Raw genomic sequence first — 20154 nt, 5'->3', positions numbered from 1 at the left:
CTACTTCTCACTCACTCTGATGTGTTACATCACCCTGCCAACATACCCTTATGTTCCCTTCACCCTTCAGTACTTCCCTGTTCTACCTGCATTCACTGTCAGCTCTGATTCCGTTGAGGATACCCTCGAGGTAGAAGGTTATGCACACAAAAAAAAACAAGGCTGATGCTCCAGTACAGGACCAAGGAACTGCTACACATTTGGAGGTGGATTTAAACAATCCTATACTGCTATTTTGAAGAACAACAGTAATGTCCAAGCCAGTATCTATGTGACAATCAACAGACAGATCATCTGATCGTTATCACATTGCGGTTCACGGAAATTTACTGGGCACGGATTTGTATCGTTCCTTAAGCACTTAATTGGCGTGAAATGGTTTGACACGTCTGGCGGTCATAAACAAGGTGCCACATAAAAAAGTCTCTTTCCCAACAAGTCATGTGGTAGGGAGTTTCAGACTCTTGCAAAATCCTGTGATAGCTGTGGCCAGTAAACTAGGCTGCCCACATATTTGCTGTTGTCTCTCATTATCTTTCGGTTTCCCACCATCTGCAGCTGGGTGAATACTTGGGGTCGTTATTAAAAGCAGCACAAAATGAGTATTATTGCTAACAATTCTTGACTGGCCAGATGTCCTTCTGCAAAAGCTAATAAAACCCTCGGTTACAAAACAACTGCCAAAAGCTAAAGTAATCAGTGCCATTTATTTGTCACCATTAATACAATACCATGACTTCTCAAATTAAAAAAAATCTGACTGAAAAGGCTGATTCACTATCCATGTTAATGGATGACACAGTAAAATGACTTCACAGTTTCGAGATCGATTGCTCCTTACAAATTCCTGTTACAAGAATTTTCTATTTGATATTGCACAATTCTGTATGCTTTGCACAAGCCTTCGCCAACCCTTTATGAAATCCAGTTACGTGCCCTTCTGTTCCACTCTTCCCACGCAAGGCATGGGCAACACGTGCTGACTATGCCAACAATGCCACATCCCAGAATGTAGAATCAATGGGTTGAATGGCCTGCTTCTGCACTGTAACATTTTTCTGACTGTAATTGTGCTCACCTAGCTCCCACTTATGCACATGATTCATCTCTCACTGTTGGGTCTTGCTGCACACACTCTCTGCAGTACATACCTTTATGAGAGGCAGCATTTTAAAAGTAATACTGTAACTTTTTAGACATGCTAAGGTAAAGTTTGGAGTTCTTCCTGTGTTCTGGCCAATATCTCTCACTTAACTAACATGTTTGAGAGGGATTACCAGGCTATTTACTACTTAAGTCAGAATTGTTAGGATTTAGAATGCATTGCCTGGAAGAGTGATGGAGGTAGATTCCACAAGTGGCTTCAAAAGGGAGCTGGATATATGTTTGAAACTGATGAAGTTAGAGAGCTACAGAGATAGGGCTGGAGAACGGGACTTGCTGACGAGCTCTTTCATCGGAATTGGAATTGGAATTGGAATTGGAATTGGAATTGGAATTGGAATTGGAATTGGAATTTAGAAGAATGAGGAGGGAATTTTATAGAAACATATCAAAGTTACGAAGGCGGATTGATAAGATAGAAGCAGGGAGGTTGTTTCCACTGGCAGGTGAAACTAGAACGAGGGGGCATTGCCTCAAAATTAAGGCGAGCAGATTTAGGACCGAGCTGAGGACGAACTTCTCGCAAAGGACTGTGAATCTGTGGAATTACCTTCCCAGTGAGGCTCTCTCATTGGATGTTTTAAGGCAAAAATAGATTTTTGAACAGTGAGGGAATTAAAGGTTATGGTAAGCAAGCAAAGCTGAGTCCATGGAAAGATCAACCGTGATCTTATTGAACGTGGAGCAGGTCTGCGGGGCCAGATAGTTACTCCTGCTCCTATTTCTTATGTTCTTTCAAACAAAAAAAAGTGTAGAGTTTCCAGTTCCAGGCTTAATAAAACCTCAAGCTCACATCTGATCTTAAGAAATGATCATTGATTGGATCAATTGACTGTAGTTTCCTTGATCATAACCTTGTAACTCAGTTTATTTCGCTGCTGCAATTAAGAGGGTGGGACTCAACTCTCAGAAACATGACAAGTATTGCTCGGATTCCCACACTGCGTCCTGTACCAGTTTCAGCCCGACTCTGATTAGAACTCTTTTATCTGAGCCAAGAAGACGGTGCCTTCAAAGTCAGTTCCTGAATTTGACCACCTGGAGCTGAGCCAATGCAGTTCCTAAAAAGTATTGCACACTTCTCAGAGCTGTTCTATAGGTGAGACATTAAAGCCGAGATTTTTGAACAATTTTTCAGGTAGTTGTACAATATACTTCGTCAGATTTTCACACAAGGCTACCCTTTCTATTTTGTCCGATGTCTATCTTTAAACTGTTATCTAAAGAGGTAAACTAACCTGTGTTTTTTTTAATGCTTATAATTGTGGCAGCCAATGTGTGCACACCTTCCACTGCCATGAGGCTCCTTACATAAAAAAAAATTGGTTTTGAAGGTCATTGAGTGTGCTCAGAAATTAGGAAAGATGTTGCATTAAAAGAACAGGGTTCTTTTTCTTTTCAATGCCTCAATAAAATTATAATACACATTATAAATTTAATAACAGCAAAAATACTGTGGACGCTGGAAATGTGAAAGAAACAGAGAGAATGCTGAACAAACTCAGTAGGTCTGACAGTATCTGCAGGGAGAGAAATAAAGTCAATGTTTTGAGTTTGATGTGATGCTTTGGCACTGAAAAGGGCTGGAAAAGTGATGGGTTTGAGAAAGGAGGAGGAGGAGCAAGTGTAACAAATGGTACAGTTGCCCCAGAGTAAGTTAAGGAATTGCTGATGATAATAGAGAAGGAGTGATATAGAGGATAGGGTGTTAATGGCAGAAAATTGGTCAGCTTGATTGAAAAGCAAATCCATGCAAGCAAGACATTGGATGGGTAATCATAATAGAGGGCAGAGTTCATGCTCTGAAGTTGCTGAACTCAATGTTGAGGCTAGATGTCTGTAAACCTTCTCGGTGGAAAATAAGGTGCTGTTTGTCCTGATTGCGTGGTGCTTTTCTGGAATACTGCAGCTAGCCTGGGTCACAAAGGTTAGCATGAAAGTGAGGCGATGCATTAAAATGGCAAACATCTGGAAAGTCACGGTGACCCTTGCAGAGAACAGCGGAGATGTTCCACAAATTGGTCACCCAGCCTGCGGTTAGTCTTACCGATGTACAGGAGGTTGCATGGTGAGCAGGGAGTATAGTAAACAGGACTGAAAGCAGTGTAAGTAAATCATTGCTTCACCTCAATGGAATGAAGAGTTAGAGTCACGCAGAACGGAAACAGACACTTTGGTTGAACTCGCCCACGCCGACCAGATTTCCCAAACTAAACTAGTCCCATTTGCCTGCATTTGGCTCATATCCCTATAAACCTTTCCGATTCACATACCGTTCAAAACATGTCTTTTAAATGTTGTAACTATACCCACATCTACTACTTTCTCTGGCAGCTCGTTCCATACACGCACCTCCCTCTGTGTAAAAAAGTTGCCCCTCAGGTCCCTTTTAAATCTTTCCCCTCTCACCTTAAACCTATGCCCTCGAGTTTTTGGATTCTCCTACCCTAGGAAAAAGATCCTGGCTATTCATCTTAACTGTGCCGCTCATGATATTATAAATCTCTATAAGGTCACTCCTCAAACACCTACAATTCAGAGGGGAGGAAAAAAAAAAGTTCCAGCCTATCCAGCCTCTCCATACAACTCAATCCCCCCCCAGGCCCGGCAACATCCTTGTAAATCTTTTCTGTGCCCTGTCCAATTTAATAATATCCTTATAGAAGGGCTACCAAAACTGTGCACAGTACTCCAAAAGTGACTCACTAATGTCGTTTGCAGCTGAAACATGCAGCCCAACTCTTATACGTCATAAAATCCCTACAGTGTGGAAACAGGCCATTCGGCCCAACAAGTCCACACTGACCCTCCGAGCATCCCACCCAGACCCATCCCCATCCCCCTATAACCGACCTAATCTATGCATCCCTGAACACTATGGGGCAATTTAGCATGGCCAGTCCACTATGGCCTGCACATCTTTCGACTGAGGGGGAACTGGAGCACCCAGAGGAAACCCATGCAGACAGGGGGAACGACAGACAGTCGCCCGAGGGTGGAATCGAACTCGGGTTCCTGGCACTGTGAGGCAGCAGTGCTAACCACTGAGCCACCGTGCCGCCCCATACTCAATGCTCTGAGAATTGAAGGCAATCGTGAGAAAGGAGGTGGTAAAGGGGCAGATGTTACACCATCAGCAACTGCCTGGGAAAGTGCCATGGGGGACTGATATTGTGAGTAACAGAGGAGTGGACCAGGGTGCTGATTTAATTGATTTTAGGGCCTCCAAAAGACGGAGTAGGTACAAAACAATGTGGGCATATTCAAATTTCCAAGGCATCATTCCAATAGTTCAGCCAAATAACTCAGTCACATGAAAGTAGCACAGCTATTTATGTCAAGTACATTAGACTTTGTACAAGCTTACCTTGATCTTCAAGGCTCCATGAACATATATGATCATAATAAATTATTCAAAAACCTGACTTCCTTATCTAATTACGTGAACAGTCAGCAATCCATTAGTACAACAGACGTACTTCTACGTTGTTCAAAATGGAAACATGGTGCGTTCAAATCTTTAAAATAAATCAGTTGTTTAAAAAACGGCAAGCGAAAGGAGAGATTGTAGAATTTTCTGTCACTTCTAGATATTTTTAATTTCATTGCGTCTAAAGAGAGACACCCTTTGTCATTCAGAACAGCTAAATGCAGGAAAGAGATAGAGTGCTTGGTGACATGGTGTAAAGGTAACACAGTTTCTCCCTCAACGTCAGCAAAACAAAACAGCCGATTATTGAATTGAGGAAGCAAGGTGGATGGCACGCCCTTGTCTGCGTCAATGGTGCTGAGGTGGAGATGGTCAAGAGCATCATGTTCCTAGGAGTGACAATCACCAACAATGTGTTCTGGTCCACCCACGGTCAAGATGCCACAGTCAAGAAAGCTCAATAATGCCTCTACTTCCTCAGGAGGCTTCAGCCAATTTGATTGGCTCCACATGATACCAAGAAATGGTTGGAGGCACTGGATAGAGCAAAAACTATGGGCCTTGCCACTGGAGTTCCGATCATTCATTCCTTGATTGGACCAAGGTTGTAAGGAGGTCACGACTAGATTTCTGGACAACTTGGCTTTCCTTTAAATTATTTTGCTGCATCTAAAATATGTCCCCTAAAGTGTTTTGAATCTCTGCTTACAGTTGTCTAGTCAGCATAGTCAAACCAAATAACTGGAATTACTCAATAGGTCTGGCAGCATCTGTGATGAGATAACAGAGTTGATGTTTCAAGTCAATCAAAGGTCACAGAACTGAAACATTAACTCTGTTTTCTGTACATAGATGCTGCCAAACCTGCTGAGTTTCTCCAGTACTTTGTTTTTATTTTTGTTTATTCTATCACGTGACATGATTGCCTTCAAAGAGTGGCTTACCAGGCCATTTCAGAGGAGAGGTTAAGAGACAACCACACTGCTGCGGTCCTGGAGTCACAGAGACCAGACCAAGTAGGTATGGCAGATTTCCTTCCTTAAAATAGACGTTAGTGAATTGATGGGTTTTTACAACCATCAATGATAGTCTCAGACAACAGCGAGACTAGCTTTATGTTTCAGACTTATTAACAGAATTCAAATTCCACCAGCAGGATTCAAACTCATGTCCTCAGGAGAACTGCCCAGGCTTCCAGACGACTAATCCAATGACACTACCAATACATTGCCTCCCCTAAACTTGGCATATCCACTGCATTTTGCTAGTCAGCATTGTCTATTTAAATTATATGAACATGTGGCTCCTGTTTGCAACATTTCATTTTCTTTTAAGCCACTTCAAAATGAAAAATGCATAAATAAATAAATTCTCCAAGAGTTCAGAATATCCGAGTCAGAATATCTCCAGTCCTCGCAAACTCAACAAGTCTCATTACAGCAGCAGCCTTTCTGCCCACAGACAAAAGAAATGAGACCTTTTAAGCCATCAAGGCATGCTCATCATATTCACATGGCAGAATATTCTCTTCCATAGTAAATCTAACGAGAACCAAAAATAAGTGATCACTCGAGTGGCTCAAAAGCAGGGAAAGTCAAACTAGCATTTGTGGAACAATATCTATCTGCATCTTTTCTAGTACAAAGCTGCTCACGTTGTGACACTGGCTATATATTATGTTCATTAGGGTGACCTTCCTACCTGCACCCATTACTCGTGACTGTTAAAAGGTCCTAAGCGAGGGGTTCTTTGAACCTGATTGTGTGACACCTTCCCCAGATTCAGAGTTCATAACTCATGGCCTAGTGGTATTATCACTGGACTGTTAATCCAGAGACCCAGATAATGTTCTGGGGACCCAGGTTCAAATCCCGCCACAGCAGATGGTGGAATTTGAATCCAAAAATATTTGGAATTAAGAATCTAATGATGACCGTGAATCCATTGTCGATTGTTGGAAAAACAATCTGGTTCCCTAATGTCCTTTAGGGAAGGAGACTGCCATCCTTACCTGGTCTCCAGACCCACAGCAATGTAGTTAACTCTCAACTGCCCTCTGGGTAATCAGAGATGGGCAATAAACGCTGGCTGGACAGCAATGCCCTCATCCCGTGAATGAATAATGAATTAATAATAAAAGGGGATCAGTTTCATCCCACACTAACATGTCTGCGAGAGACTTGCACCATAGTACGCTGGCAGAGATTACTTTGCAGTATCAAAACAGGCTGTACTGATCTGCACACAATCTATTCACAGTAAGTTAAATATTAGCTAATGCACCGAGTTTCTTTGTCATGCAATTGTGCAGTAAAAAAAAAGCACTTTACGTCTGGTGAACACAGTCAGGTTACCCACTTTTTTGGACTGAACAGACTGTTTTAGGAAACTTTTGGTTCAGGAAAGTTAGTCACACTTGCCAGTTTGAATTTTTTGGACGATCGGGCATGCCACCATTGCAGATGTTATGTTGTTGGTTTACAGTCAGGGTAAGCAGAGAGGGAATGAGAAAATCGATATAGATTAAACAGGTGGCAAGGAGAGATCTGGAATGTTAACTCTCCACAGGCGTTACTTGACCTGTTTAATCTTTTAGAACAAACAACAAAGAACAGTACAGCACAGGAATAGGCCCTTCAGCCCACAAGCCTGCGCTGATAAATGACACCTTTCTAATTAAACTTTTTTTTTTGCATCTACATGGTACGTATCCCTCTAGTCCCTGCCTAATCATGTATCTGTCAGGATGACTCAAAATACTGCTCTAGTATCTGCCTCCACCACCTTCTCTGGCAGCACATTCCAGGCACTTACCACCCTCTGTGGAAAATCTTGCCTCTCAAATCTCCTTTGAACGCTTAAACCTTCACCCCAAACTGATGTCCTTTAGTAATTGACGCTTCTACCCTGGGAGAAAAGGACTCCGACCATTCACTCTATCCAAGCTTCTCAATTTTTTAACCCTCTATTGGGTCACCCCTCAGCCTCTGACTTTCAAGTGAAAACAAAGAGTTTGTCCAATCTCCCCTCATAGCTAATACTCTCCAAACTAGGCAACATCCTGGTAAACGGCTTCTGTATCCTGTCCAAACATTCACATCCTTCTGGTAGTGTGGTGACCAGGACTGTGCACAATATGCCAAATATGGCCTGAATGAAGTTCTATGCAGTTGCAACGTGGCTTACCAATTTGCAGAGTCCACGCCCTGACTGATGAAGCCATATGCCTCTTGACCACCTTATCCACTTGTGTTGCCACTTTCAGGGAATTGTGGACCTGTACACCTAGATCCCTCTGTATATGTTAGTGATTCTAAGGGTTCTGCCATTTACTGTATACTTCCCTCCTGCATTAGATCTTCCAAAATACATCACCTCATATTTGCCTGGGTTAAAATCCATATGTCACTTCACGACCCGAGTTTCCAGCCTGTCTGTATCCTACTGTATCCTCTGGCAATCCTCCCATCTGTAGCTCCCCAACCTTTGCGTCATCCACAACCTTACTAATCAGACCACCTACATTCTCCTCCAAATCGTTTATATAAATTACAAATAAGTGGGGTCCCAACACGGATCCCTGCAGAACACTACTGCTCACAGATCTCTAGTCAGAAAAACACCCTTCCACCACCAAGCTGTCTATGACCAAGCCAGTTCTGTATCCATCTTGCCACTGATCCCATGTGAATTCACCTTTTGCACCACCCTGCCATGAGGGACCTTGTCAAAGGCCTTACTAAAGTCCACATATACAATATCCACTGCCCTCCCCACGGTCACCTTAGTCACTTCTGAAAGAAAAGCGCAACCAACTTTGAGAGACACAACCACCACCCCACTCCCCTCGCAAAAAGCCATGCTGCCCGTCACCAATAAGTCCATATATTTCCAAATTTGAATATATCATAAGGACGCCCCTAAGAATCTTTGCTAAGAATTTGTCTACCACTAACAAAAGGCTCGCCAGCCTGTAATTCCCCAGATTATCCCTGGTGCCCTTCTTAAGCAAAGGAACAACTTGGGCTATTCTCCAGTCCCCTGGGACGTCTCCCATGACGAAACAGGATGCAAGATTTCGTACAAGGCCCCAGCAATTTCCTCCCTTGCCTCCCTCAGCATTCTGGGATAGATCCCATCAGGTCCTGGGGGATTAACGCTTTTAAAAGACCCAACACCACCACCTTTTTAATATCAATATGCCCTAGGATATCAACATACCCCTCTCAAAACTCACCATCCCCCATGTCCTTCTCCTTTGTCAATACTGATGGGAGGTATTCATTAAGGACCTCAACCACCACATTCAGCTCCATATATAAATCCCCTCCTTTGTCTTTGAGTGGACCTTCCATTTCTCTAGCTACCCTCGTGTTCCTTATGCAAGTAGGAAAAGCACACATTTTTCTAATCTTCCAATTCTTTGTGAATCCTCACATGACCACTCTCTAACTGAACTACTGCTGCTGTGACCTTTAACACAAATGGTCATCCAAATAAATCATTAGGCGCCTTGGGATTTTCCTTAATCCTGTTTGCCAAGGTCATTTCTGGCTGCTTTTAGCCCTCCTAACACCTTGCTTATTTTCCTCGTGTGCGAGAGCTGTATTTTCCCTCTCTGTTTTTTAAACTTTAAGACGGGAGCAGTTTTAACAGTATTTCATTTCTGGGACTTGCGTTCATTTCTAGCATCCATACATATTTGAGTCACGATTGACCAAGTGAAGGCCAATCACCAATTTACAGTCAATAAAACGAGATTTTTACACAAGAAAATAGAGTTGTTAAAACTGGGTCCTTCGTTGGATGAATTAAAAAAGATGCTAATGGTGAATTGAATAACTTAAGAAAATGAGAGGTTGGCAGAAATAGTTCCAAAGTGACCACTATCCAGCATGTAATAATATTAGGTGGTTACACAACAATGCAAAACGTTTCCAAGGAGAGAACGAATCCATAGTGGGTGGAGATGGGGTGTCCATGACATGCTTGACCTCACAAACAGTAAGTTCTGATTGATATGACGACTGCACAGCTTCCTGGAAAACCATGCCACTGACGAAAAAAAGACTCAAAAAAAAAACAAAAACCACTGCTTGAGCAGTGTCATTGCTCCTGCCAAGGTTTTCTGTGGAACACCCAAGAATGTTCCAATTTGGAGTCACGTCATGCCAAGCAGGATTCCTATCAGTTTTCCAAAACCTGAAGCGGAGACGCAGTGAGCCTTCGCTCCTGGGGATGCGAGTGGGCCACTTCTTTGTGCAGTGTTGCAGTGATGTCAGTGAAGAACACTAACTGAACAGCCTTGTGATAGCTGGCTCTTGTCCCAACAGCGGAGAGGCAAGTGGTTCTCCTGTGATGGTGGATTCTGTTGCTCAGCAAGTGAAGACTCCTCCCGGAAGAGAGCACCTCAACCCCAATAGGGGAAAAAACAAATCTGCGTTGCTTGACATTCCATGCAGTGAAATCCCTGGTGGGTGCTGACAATAAGACAGTGAGGAGAAAAGGCAACATAGTTGCCGAGCTTAAATCCAATTGTTTCTTCACTTCAAATGCCAAATTAATTAAAGCATTTGATTTCACAACTCAAGAACAGCTAAGCATCCAGTGAACCATTCTTTAACGGGGAGGGGGAGAAGAGAAAAAGAGAGAGAGACAGAGAAAACAAGAGAGAAAGACAGTACTCAACATGACAAGACAACCAACGACCATAATTACTATGTGCTAAATTACTACATTGGCTTCCACTGTGTAAGTCAATTTAAATCTTGTTGTTTGGCATTTGAACCAGTAAGCATTGGACTTCAAAAACAGTTTTAATCAGGTTTAAAGAACCTACCACTTCTCTCTTCAACAAATATCAAAACAAAAGAAAATCTTTACAACAATAGTGTTGCTCAATTCAGAACAGGAGCAAGTCATTCAGCCCTTCAAAAGTATTCAACCTATTAGTTACACCACAGGCTCCAGTACCTGCCACAGAATCTTGACACGGTTTGGTTGGGCTAAATGCCACAAGGTGCCAAATATTTTTTTTCCATAAATTTTTTAGCTTTTAAAATAGCCAATTTTCAATGGTTTCACAGAAGGCAAATCACTCAATACTCACGTTTATGCATAGACGTTTTAGACGATAACTGAAGCCTTCATAAGTTGCCTTAAATAAAACAGCCATACTTTCCGCTCTTAAAATACATTGTTGTGGCCAAAACATGGGCCTGGTTTACAATGCAAACGTCAATGCTGGTAGGAAAGCAGTGCTGTTCTGGAATAGAAGCTGCATAAATCAACTCAACAAAACCGTACACTCAACAATGCCAGCAAGAAACATTCCTGATCTATATGCGAGTTACACAGCATTCAGGTGCCATCGTTTTGCTGCTGTACTTGCATATCTTGATTTTGTGTTGACTTCTGGAAATGTCATGGAGGTGGGTTCAATTGTGGTGCTGGATAATTATTTGGATAGAAATGGCTGGACAGCTAGTTTGTCAGGCAGAGTGACACCAATAGTGCAAGTTCAATTTCTGCACCAGCTGAGGTCACCACGAAAGTCCCTCCTTCTCGATCTTGCCCCTCTGCCCTAGGTGACCCTAATTTTAAACCACCTCTAGTTATCTCCCTCTAAAGGAGGGACACCACCCCCCCATGGTCCTCTGGGACTGTAATGACCTTACCTTTACCTATTCAGAGGCACAAATCTATTTATAATAAAGGCTTCGGGGTTGAAATATTGTGGAAACAAAGTTGACGCAAGCTTATTAAACCATCAGGGGATTTTTGAAAAAGGTCTTGAGCAGAAAAGTACAGGCTTGTCCACCACTGCATCGGTCCTTAATCCAGAAGTGAATAAATAAACTTACCTGTTTTCGAGACTGAGCCCTTGCAAGCCGTAATCTTCTTGCAGAGTAGAAGATGAAATATCCAACTGTGGCAGCAGTGACGACAAAAAAGGAAACCGAGACAAAGAAGATGGAGTATTGGCTCATCCACGGTCCGTGCTGCTTCCCGACTTCAATCACCATGGAAACAGCAATACCTTCCTTCACCAGCGCCAAAATCTCACTGCCCTTGATGTTGCCAATCATGACGGCAACCATGTTGCCCGTACCTATGAAATGGGAGGACAGTTAGCATTTTGCAAGTTTTTACACTAAACATTTTGCATTATTACACTGCTACACACAACGGGGAGACAGTCTAATACAAGGTACGAGCAACATTGCGTTGATAATGTAAAACAGGAAAATGATAAATACTCAATACACTTCTGATGAGTTCATTTATCTCATTAGGCTGAGAGATACTTCTGCCACATGCGTAGTGTTTACAACTGTATCATTTCAAAGACTATTCTTCCCTCCCATTTTACTTGAAGAAAATCCATTGAACATTCTCTTTGTACTGGTCAGAAAAAGTGATATTTTTCTTTCATCCATCATGCAAGAAATCTAAAAGAAAAACTTCAAAATCTTGCCCATGATTGTAACTGTTGGAAAATAGTTCGTGAGTCAGCAATGGCTAAGGTAGCGGAAGATAACGTCTTAATTTCTTCAGAGTAGATCTAGTACATTTTGAAATCCTCAGTTGGAACAAAAATGGAAGAAATTTAGACAGCAGTGCAGACTCATTCCACAAGGATCCCTCAACCTTAGCTGAGGCAAGTTGTAAGCTGTAAACTTCACAATTCATAGAAACTAGGAGCAGGAGTAGGTCATTGAGTGCCTTGACCCTGATGCCCCATTCAATATGATTATGGCTGATTCTCTAGTGAAATACCAAACACTCCCACTTTTCTCCACACCCTTGATGCCTATATAATCTAAAACTTTCTCTCTCTTTTTGGAATATATTCAGTAACTTTGCCTCTACAGCCTTGAGGTAGAGATTTCTACAGGATCACTACTGTCTGAGTGAAGAAATCCTTCCTCATCTCAGTCCTAATTGGCCTAATCTGCATTGTCAGATTGTAGCCCCTGGTTCTAGACTTCCCAAACAGGGGAAGCATCCTCCCTGCAACTCGTCTGACCAGCCCTTGCGTAATATTATGTATTTCAAACAGATCCTTTCTCATCCGTCCAAACGCTAGCGAATACAGACCCACTAAAACTCCCCACAGAACTGGCAGTAACAGGAGGCTACGTCTGATGACTAATGTCTGATTTCGGAAATTAGGCATTAGGTCAAGGCTGTGTCATTTGGATTTCCAGAATTGAGCAGAAGGAATTGCACCACTCACAGTAATCTAACAAACCTGTGTCAAATATGGTAAAAATTACGAATGTACAGTGACCATAACTTCATCAGGTTCCTCTCTCCCTGTCACTTCCTGATTTACAACTAACCACTGAAATGCATTTGTATCCCAAGAGTGTGGCTGAGGCAGGGTCAGTTGAGGCTTTCAAAAGGGGATTGGAGGGTTCCCTGAAACCAGCAGCTAATATGAAGGCTACAGCATTACCCAATGAGTTTAACATAATACAGGGGAGGGGGCTAAGCAGAGGGAGTATGGGTGATGCAACAGTATCAGGGATTCACTCAAGTAAATTCTTAATTTACTGCAACAAAAAAGTCACTTTGGATGGTGATTTCCCTTATATCAAAGATCCGGAAAGAAATAATGTAGAAGAAAAATGTGATGTAAAAGAGAAAGTCAAAACCATAGGAAATAGATGGTTAAAAAGTTAAATAGGAGCACAAAGACCCCCACTATTATTGAGAAGACTTCAATCAACAGTTTCTTGTATAAACAATGTAGGGTCAACTTTATAAAACTGTAGTAAAATTGTTCAAGTATCGAATCACAATTGCAATCCAGGAAATATCAAGAACAAATAGTTCTAAAGAAAATGATTTGAAGCTTCTGATGAAGGGTCTAGGCCCGAAACGTCAGCCTTCCTGCTCCTATGATGCTGCTTGGCCTGCTGTGTTCACCCAGCTCTACACCTTGTTGTCTGAGATTTTCCAGCATCTGCAGTTCCTACTATCTCAGATTTACACAAGGACTTGATTTAAGCAAATGAACTGTGTTCAATATTTCTCAGATAAAACAGGAACTCAAGTTAAACCCAAGGAAAACCATCTCCTTCCGTATCCTTTACTCTCTGCAGGACAGAAATTCCTCTTCTTAGCAAAAGCCAAATACAGTGCAAAATGGGAAGACAGGAAGAGTACATATTGGTATGCAGAGAGATTTGTGTCCTTATACACGAGCCAAAGTTTATACGCACACACAAGGAAGGCAAATAGTACAGCAGTTTTTATTGTGAGGAGTTGGAGAAAGGAACCTTTCGCAATTATTAGTGAGACTTTGTTGGCCGTACAGTGTATCGTTTTGGTCTCCTGATGGAAAGAAGGGTATAATATTAGCTGGGGTACAATGAAGATTATTGACAAGACAGGGGTATCCTTTGAGGAGAGACTGAGTAGAATACTGAAGTTCAGAAGAAAACGTGACCCCCTCAAAATGTACAAAATTCATAGAGGTCTTGGCAGGATAGATGTGAAAGTCTGCTTCACCCGACCAGTAAGAATGGAAAGATAAGGGGGAATTTCACTCAGGATTCTGAACCTTGGGACTTCACTACATAGAGAGAGAGGGTGGGGGGAGAGAGAGAGAGAGAGAGAGAGAGAGAGAGAGAGAGAGAGAGGGAGAGAGAGAGAGAGAGAAGGAGCGCGTGAGGGGGGGGGTGGGGGGAGAGAGGGAGATGTGGGTTTTCAGTCAATGAAATTCAAGATTGGCACATTTTTGGACAGCAAGGGAATCAAGAGATACTGATATCAGGATAAAATATGGAGTCAAGGTCGGAAACCAATGAAAGGCACCTTTAAACGAGCCTGAAAATATTCAAACATGCCTCAGTTATCACTTATAGATCGCACAGATGGAGTTTCAAGAAATGATATCTCACTTCAGAAGGACGTAACATTCCACACAAGGTCAGATACCCCGTACCTTGGTTATTGTTAAATTTCCAGCAGTAAACCCAGCTCAGTTTTCAGGTGTTGAGCTTTTCAGAGCAGGCAAAGTCAGAGCCATTAAGAGTGATGATGATTGCTGACAGAATGAAAAAGGCTGAAACTTAATTTAAACAAAATCGAGCTATTTGTACTTAAAAGAAATAAACAAGGATAAATGATGCTTATAGGAAGCAGTATGATACTAAGCACTGAAAGTTTAAAAAAAACATCATTTGATGAGCCTTGCTCTCCGGTGATATGATTTGTAGGGGTTATAACAAAACTGAAGCAATGTGTCTGTTAAAAAGAGACGGACGACGAAATCAATCTTTCATAACATACCAAAAGTGCAGAGGAAGATAATGTTTTGGATGTGCTCTGAAATAACTGCACAGAGGCTGGTATCCTGTCACCAAGTCACCCTTTATTCACATGTGCACAGTACATGGGCTCTGACCAGCCAGCCCCTCGTTCCAATCACTACAGGCTCCCTTTAACAATTTCCCCAGTACCTGGTTCACTCTTCCTCATCCCTTTCGTGTTCAGGCAGGAATGAGAAATAACAGGCCATTCAGCCCTTTCAGACAGGTCCACCATTCAATGAGGCCAAGATTGATTTTCTACTCCAACACTATGTCCCTTATTATCAATCTCAGTCTCAACATACTCAAGACTGAGCCTCCAATTGGCATTTTCAAGGTCTGAGAATTCAAAGACTCTCAATCCTCTGTATGAACAATAAGTTCTCATTTCAGTCTTAAGTGGCCTATCACTTAGTTCTGAAGAAGGGTCCTGACCCAAAACGTTGACCTTCCTGCTCGGCCTGCCGTGTTCCTCCAGCTCCACACTGTGATGTCACTTTTTCCAAGACCGTTTCTAGACATGCCCCAGCCAGGTAAATAATAAACCCAGCCACCCATTCATTAAAGAGGTACTAGTGACATAACGGTAATGTCACTGTGAGATGAGTAATTAAGAATCCCAGGCTAAACGTTCTGAAGACACGGGTTCAAATCCCAGAATGGTAGATGGCAAAATGCGAATTCATTAAAAATCTGAGGTCTAATGGAGACCGTGTGCCTACTGTCAAATGTTGTAACAAAATATCTGGCTCACTAAATGGGGAAACTGCCACGTGCCTTGTCTGGTTTACACATGACTTCAAACCCACAGAGATGGGTTTAGCCAGAATCCCACCTGCATCCCACAAACAATTAAAAAACAATGTGCTTGACCTTGTTCTTTCTTGTGGTTCAGCAGCTGGCAAGTTATACTTCTCTCATTTTCTAACCCAGGTCAGGTGATGGTTTCAGCTCATTTAAGACATTCAAGCACCTATAAACCAGCAAAAGGCTTGGATCAATATAATTTAGCAGATCCTCACTGCTATATGGATATTATGTCATGAGGGGGCTCAAATTTCAGTAATAGTCTTGCAAAACAGAACTATTATTCATGAGTAACTTTGACATGTACTTGAAAAGTGAACATTGACAGAGCTATGGGGGAGGAGCAGGATAGTAGGACCAATTTTCTTTCACAATGGGCTGAATGGCCTCCTGCTATGCTGTGAAATTTTATGCTGAGTCGATGGCCCATAAATTCACAATAGAATTTGAGCTCCCTCTATATGGTCCTTGTCCAGACTTTATTCTGAGTGACCTATACCTCAGAAATTCCTGGAATTTAGACAAATAAATGCAGTATTTTTATCCTGGTGACATGGTCATGGTCCTACAAGTTACATCAGCCATATGCAGGAGATGAGTGACTATTAATCAAGAGACCCAGGTAATGTTCTGGGGCATGGATTCAAATCAAATGTTAGATTAAAAAATAAACCTGGAATTTGGAGTCCAATGATAAAACTGTTGTTGAGTGTCCGGGTGTTAAAATAAAAACCCAGCTGGCTCACTAATGTCTTTTAGGGAAAGACGCTGCTGTCGTTAACTTGTCTGGCCTATATTTGACTCCAAGCCCACACAAACTGGTGGATTCTGGGCAATTAGGGAGCATAGTAAAATCGCTGGCCTATCCAGTGATGCCCACATGACATGAATGATAAAGGCAAAATATTCCTGGAATCTCAGGTTCAAGGGTACAGGTCACTGGAATTCCAATGCTTTACACATTAAAACTGTTAAAAAGGATCCAAGATCGAACACCTCTCACTAATATGCTCTTAGCTCTGAAAACTATGAGCACATGCACTGAATAAATTCACATCTGCTCATGATCTTTAGCAGTAGTCTTGGTCCCCTCGCTCTTATATGCTTCAGAAACATGGACCATGTAGAGCACGGACTGCAAATTGCTGGAGAGAGTTATCAGCAGCACTGCCTTTATAAATTCCTATAAATCCACTGCCAGGATAGCTATGCCAATGTGAGCACACTCTCCCAATATCAAGGCAATGGTCACACACAACCAACCGTGATGGGTGTGCCACATTGTGTCGGGCAGGAGTATAAAAAGTCACTAAACAAGTGCTCTACTTCACAATGGTAAGGGATCAATAGGAGGACAGAGGATGTGCGACACAGGACACCCTAAAAGCCTTCCTAAACAAATGGAGCATCCCCACTAACACATGCCAGCCCCAGAATGACACAAACTAGAGATGATGTATCCTTAAAAGGCAACAACCACAAATAATGGAGAGGGGGCAGAATGTAGAATGAGTCTCAAGGCCGTGATCAGATTGTCTCTTATTGGTGATGGTCATAGGCTGGCATTTGTGCGGCATGAACATTAGCTGCCACTTGTCAGCCCAAAAGTGGATATTGTCCAGGTCTTGCTGTCCACCTCCTTGAACACCAGCTGTGGCAGAGTCTGTGGCTCCAGGATTTCATTATTCAGCCACTGCAGAACCCACCATGCCCTGGAGTAGAAGCAAGACGCCCTCGATCCTTTTTTGTTATTTATTCATTTGTGGGATGTGGGTGTCACTGGCTGGTCAGCATTTATTGCCTGCCCCGAGTTGCCCTTGAGAAGGTGGTGGTGGTGAGCTGCCTTCTTGAACCGCTGCAGTCCTCCTGCTGTGGGTTGACCCACAAGGCTATTAGGGAGGGAATTCTAGAATTTTGACCCAGCAACAGTGAAGGAACGGCGATATATTTCCAAGTCAGGATGGTGAGTGGCTTGGAGGTGGTGGTGTTCCCACTTATCTGCTGCCCTTGAATTCTAGATGGAAGTGGTCATGGGTTTGCAAGGCACTGTCTGAGGATCTTCGATGAATTTCTACAGTGCATCTTGTAGAATAGTACACTCCGCAGCTACTGAGCATCAGTGGGTTGGAGTGCATGTGGTGCTAATCAAGCAGGCTGCATTGTCCTGGATGGTGTCAAACTTCTTGAGTGTTGTTGGGACTGCACTCATCCAGGCAGTGGGGAGTACTCCATCACAGTCCTGACCTCTGCCTCGAGGATGATGGCAGGCTTTGATATGTCAGGAGTTGAGTTACTCGCTGCAGTATTCCTAGCCTCAGACCTGGTCTCGTAGCCACTCCGTTAATGTCATGAATCCATTTGCGCTTCTGGTCAATGATAACTCCCAGGATGTTGATAGTGGGGGATTCAGTGATGGTAACACTATTGAATGTCAAAGAACAAAGAAAATTACAGCACAGGAAGAGGCCCTTCGGCCCTCCAAGCCTGCACCGATCCAGATCCTCTATCTAAACCTGTCACCTATTTTCCAAGGATCTGTATCCCTCTGCTCCCTGCCCATTCATGTATCTGTCTAGATACATCTTAAATGATGCTATTGTGCCCGCCTCTACCACCTCCGCTGGCAACGCATTCCAGGCACCCACCACCCTCTGCGTAAAGAACTTTCCACGCATATCTCCCTTAAACTTTTCCCCTCTCACCTTGAAATCGTGACCCCTAGTAATTGAGTCCCCCACTCGGGGAAAAAGGTTCTTGCTATCCACCCTGTCTATACCTCTCATGATTTTGTAGACCTCAATCAGGTCCCCCCTCAACCTCCGTCTTTCTAATGTAAATAATCCTAATCTACTCAACCTCTCTTCATAGCTAGCACCCTCCATACCAGGCAACATTCTGGTGAATCTCCTCTGCACCCTCTCCAAAGCATCTACATCCTTTTGGTAATGTGGCGACCAGAACTGTACGCAGTATTCCAAATGTGGTCGAACCAAAGTCCTATACAACTGTAACATGACCTGCCAACTCTTGTACTCAATGCCCCGTCTGATGAATGAAAGCATGCTGTATGCCTTCTTGACCACTCTATCGACCTGCGTTGCCACCTTCAGGGTACAATGGACCTGAACACCCAGATCTCTCTGTGCATCAATTTTCTCCAGAGCTTTTCCATTTGCCGTATGTCAACGGGCAATGGTTAGATTGTCTTATTGGTGATGGTCATAGTCTGGCATTTGTGTGGCATGAATGTTACTTGCCACTTGTCAGCCCAAACCTGGATATTGTCCAGATCTTATCGCATTTGAACATGGACTGCTTCAGTATCTGAGGAGTCATGGATGGTCCTGAGGGATTGCCAAAGAGGGAGAAGAATATGCTGAGTCACAAGAGGCACAACAGCAACTCCACAAGGCTCCATGGACAGCTACTCAACAAGGGTAGGAGCCTCAAGTCTATGGGAACATCACCACCTCCAAGTCTCACCATTCCCCTGTCAGCGCTGGGTTCAAATCCTGGAACTGCCCACCCTAACAGCATCCTGCCATAAGAAGTGTAGCAGTTCAAGAAGTTAGCTCCCCAACATTTTCTTAAAAGGGCAATCAGAGATATTAACCTTGTAGTAACATCCCAGATCCCATGAGTAAACGTAAAGAGATGCTGGGCTTGGACCTCAAGGCAACACTGATGTGCTTTACAGAAAATAATTTTCATATAGAGTTTGACTTTGGTCTAGTGCTCCGGCATCTAGCTATTTAAACACCTGCAAACACTGATAAATGTCTACAATTAGCATTCAGCAAACTTATTTCTCAAATTCAGCTGCCAGTGTAAATATATTACTCGCATGTGATTATGTAAAGACAGTTGCTGAGGTGATAATCAGCAGTAGGTTATGTTGACAAGTTGATTACCAACTTGAGAGCGCGGTAACTGGTTGCCGACACAATGGTTCTTAGCAACAGGCCACATTATGGCATTATTCACACCAACAACTGCCAACGTTTAAAGGTCTGAAAGGTCAGTAACCCGAAACTTTAACCCTAATTTCTCCTGTCCACAGACACAGCCAGTGATGCTGGGAGTTTCCTGTATTAGCTGTTTTTATGTTCAGATCTGCAAGATCTTGCTTTCAAACAAACAAACAAACAAACAAACAAACAAACAATCAGGAATGTAGACCTACATCTATATAGTGCCTGTCATGATACCTCAAATAATTCTACAGCCAAAGTACCGTGAAAGTGTAGTCACTGTCATATAGGAAATAAAGCAGCTAAATTTACGCACAGCAAGCTCCCACAAACTGCAATGTGGCCATGGCCAGACAGTACTTCAAGTGATAGTAGGAACTGCAGATGCTGGAGAATCTGAGATAACAAGGTGTAGAGCTGGATGAACACAGCAGGCCAAGCAGCATCAGAGGAGCAGGAA

At 42.8% G+C, this 20154-nt stretch overlaps 1 protein-coding gene across 2 annotated transcripts in view; it reads right to left on the bottom strand.

Moving 5' to 3' along the window:
* Positions 1–20154, bottom strand: part of LOC109915664 (ring finger protein 128) — a 140106-nt gene that overhangs the window by 26195 nt on the left and 93757 nt on the right. For both annotated transcript variants that reach the window (XM_048605208.1, XM_048605207.1), the window contains exon 2: positions 11458–11705. In XM_048605208.1, the coding sequence (XP_048461165.1) occupies positions 11458–11705 (248 nt within the window). The remainder of the gene's footprint in view (positions 1–11457; positions 11706–20154) is intronic.

Source organism: Rhincodon typus, chromosome 14, assembly GCF_021869965.1.
Source record: "Rhincodon typus isolate 14 chromosome 14, sRhiTyp1.1, whole genome shotgun sequence".
NCBI lineage: Eukaryota > Metazoa > Chordata > Chondrichthyes > Orectolobiformes > Rhincodontidae > Rhincodon > Rhincodon typus.
Note: the sequence above shows the minus strand (reverse complement) of the source record. Positions and strands in the feature narration are given on the sequence as shown.